The sequence below is a fragment of the Aplysia californica genome, unplaced genomic scaffold, assembly GCF_000002075.1.
Source record: "Aplysia californica isolate F4 #8 unplaced genomic scaffold, AplCal3.0 scaffold00209, whole genome shotgun sequence".
In the NCBI taxonomy this organism is placed as follows: Eukaryota; Metazoa; Mollusca; class Gastropoda; order Aplysiida; family Aplysiidae; genus Aplysia; species Aplysia californica.
Genome location: NW_004797479.1, coordinates 870584 through 873553, shown reverse-complemented (window position 1 = coordinate 873553; position 2970 = coordinate 870584). Strand labels below are relative to the sequence as shown.

Here is a 2970-nt window from a genome sequence, read left to right as displayed (position 1 = left end):
CACTGGCGGTTCTATCCGCTGAAGTCATCCCGTGGGCTTCCTCGAGATCCTCCTCCTTGACTCCCTCTCCCTCCTCCCTGTCTCCCTCCTCTCTGACTCCCTCCTCCCGGACTCCCTCCTCCCTGACTCCCTCCATCCTCTCGTTATCGTTCCCCGTCAGTGGACTGTCATCATCAGCAGCAGCTGCTGTAGCTTCCGTGAAGTCTTTGGTGGCGTCCATGGCGACGATAAAGGAGGCGGCCCTCCCACCACACTACAGCAGTGCCAAGGTCACTCAGTATCCGTCTCCGGAACAGACCTCTGACGTCATCACACTGACGGACGGACGGACGGGGCCTGCAGCAGGGAGGTGTGGACGCCGGCGAGCCTTGGTGGGGCTTCTCACGGCCGCTATCGCTGTCAATCTCTGCAGAAATAGAACGAGTTGGAAAAAGAATGTTTAAAGAAGAAAAAAAAATACACTGCAGTTGTTGTTGTTGTTTTTAAAAAAAATTTCACACCCTCATCGACAAGATTTAGGTAATTAACCCTATCCCTACGGCGTGTTTTACTATCGTATCCATACGACGTGGGGAACTCTGTGCCACCACTTTCCAAAGAGGAAATTTACTCGTTAATCCGATCCGTACGCTTTGCATAGCAGTCTGTCAAAATGATTTTTTGAGAAAAACTGAAAGTTTCAAAGAGATATTTGCACTATAAGAATTCTAAAATATGGAGAATACAACCATGGGGGTACAAAATGACCCCAGGGCGTACGGATAGTGTTAAAGAGGCATGTTTTGACCCTGGTTTTCAGGACATTAACCGGAGCTGAAGTGAGGAAAATTTGCGTAAAGTGCCTTTCTCAAAGACACAACGTCTTGCCCCTGGCGGGATTCGAACCCACAACTTTACAGTTGCGAGTAAGGGAGCTTAACAAAGCCACCGACGCCACAAAAAGACCAACCACTTGTGCCCTTCAATCACGTAATTTAAATTTAAAGGTTTTAAAACCAGCTTGCCAGTAAGGCCTACTGCAGGAAAGTATCAGGGTACAAGAACACCAAGAAAGACCTGGATCCAGGGTGTGAAGGATACCCTGAGAACATACAATATCCCACCCAGCCAGGCCATCAAACTTGCTAGAGACAGGAAGCTCTTTCTCCCCTCGCTCGACGCCCGAGAGGTACAAGAGGAAGGACAAAGTAAGTAAGCAATACAAAGTGCGCAACTATAACGATCTTTTTTAGAGCAGGTATGCAAGACAGACAGACGCCCCAAGTACATAAACAAACGACGGATGGACTGAAGAAGTAGCAGAGAAATAGAGCCTACTACAACAGACTTCCTCCAACGATCGGCAATTATATTTCTGATAAAAACGTTGCGTATTTTGTTTTGTTTGAGTAAATCATGTACACAATAATGGTCATTTAGCGCTGGGACTACTACATACTAAATAGAGCAGACCAGGTTACAATCTGTAGACTCCGTTGTGGCCACAACAGACTCAAACACCATATTATTATTATTAAATATGCACACCAAATTGAAAGTGGGAGAGACAGCGATCTGTGAATGTGGACACGACCAAGAGGATGCCAACCATGTCCTTCAGCACTGCCCACGCTACGCCACCCTTCGCGCACATACGTGGCAGAATGAGGCTCCCCTTGAGAGAAAACTCTATGGCAGTCTCTCAGAGTTGAAGCGAACTACACAGTTTGTACGCGGCATCGGACTGACTGTATAGCTGCTAGCATGGAGAACGAGGAAGAAGAAGAAGAAAGTGCTGGGGAAAAGTACCACAGAAAGACAAGATTCAACAGTGGGGAAACAAAGAAGTAGGACCTTCAACTGTCTGGCACCTTCCAACCAACCACCTGCTGCTAAAATCCTGGGTAAAAGCATAATTATCTCAACATCCCACGGTTAATAGCGTCTTTCCAACAAGATGTCACCGTGACCTAAATGTGGCTGAACGAAGAGTAGAAAGCCCGGATGAGTGAACTAGGTCAGACATGTTTTAAAAGGGTTTATGATGGAAGGGAAGGGGAAACGGGGGGGGGGGGGTGTTTAGTATACGTTTACCAAAACTTCTTTTTTTCAGTGACAAGAGACCATAACTGTCGCGTTAAATAGAGCTGGGTAGAAGTACAGCTGGCGCACAGGGACAACAGAAAGGCGGTAAAAAATTTTTAAAGGTACAGAAGTACATGTACGTCAACTGTAGTTTTAAGAACTGGGAAAACCACAAAGCAGACGGACAGACAGGCAGATATACAGACAAACAGACAATCAGGGTCTGTCGTTCTTATCCCCTCCTCCTCTTTTTTGAATTTGTTACTCTCTAGTTACACCTCTAATCTTCGGCATTTATGTGACCTAATTATTATCATTGTAAAGAAAGTGCAGTGAAATTGTCTAAATACAAGCAAACAGATAGCCAGCCAGACAGACACAGACAGGCATTCTGGCAGACAGACAGACAGACAGACAGACAGACAGACAGACAGACAGACAGACAGACAGACAGACAGACAAGCAGACAGATAGACAGAAAGACAGACAAACAGACAGACAGACAGACAACCAGGCAGGCAAATAACACAGAGGAGAGATGAAGGAGTACAGTTGTAGAACTACAGGGGATAGCTTCGGAGCAGTAATAGACGTATGACGTATACCCAAGGACATTTGAATAAACAAGGACCTTATTCGAATAAGCAAAGTTTTTTTAATAAGCAAGGAGCTCATTCGAATAAGCAAAGATCTTTGGACAAGCAAGGACCTATTTCGAATAAGCAAAGACCTCTGAATAAACAAGGACCTTATTCGAATAAGCAAAGAGAGAGAAAGAGAGAGAGAGAGGGGGGGAGGGGGGATAGCGAGAGAGAGTCAGAGAGAGAGAGAGAAAGAGAGAGAGAGAGATAGAGAGAGAGAGAGAAAGAGAGAGAGAAAGATTGATACATTGAAATTTCTCTGGGT

At 45.6% G+C, this 2970-nt stretch overlaps 1 protein-coding gene across 1 annotated transcript in view; it reads right to left on the bottom strand.

The window, feature by feature from the left end:
• Positions 1-2970, bottom strand: part of LOC101864068 (multidrug resistance-associated protein 5) — a gene marked incomplete in the record, with an annotated part of 113698 nt that overhangs the window by 55745 nt on the left and 54983 nt on the right. Inside the window, 1 exon segment of the mRNA XM_013083082.2 lies at positions 1-406. Within this exon segment, the coding sequence (XP_012938536.2) occupies positions 1-220 (220 nt within the window).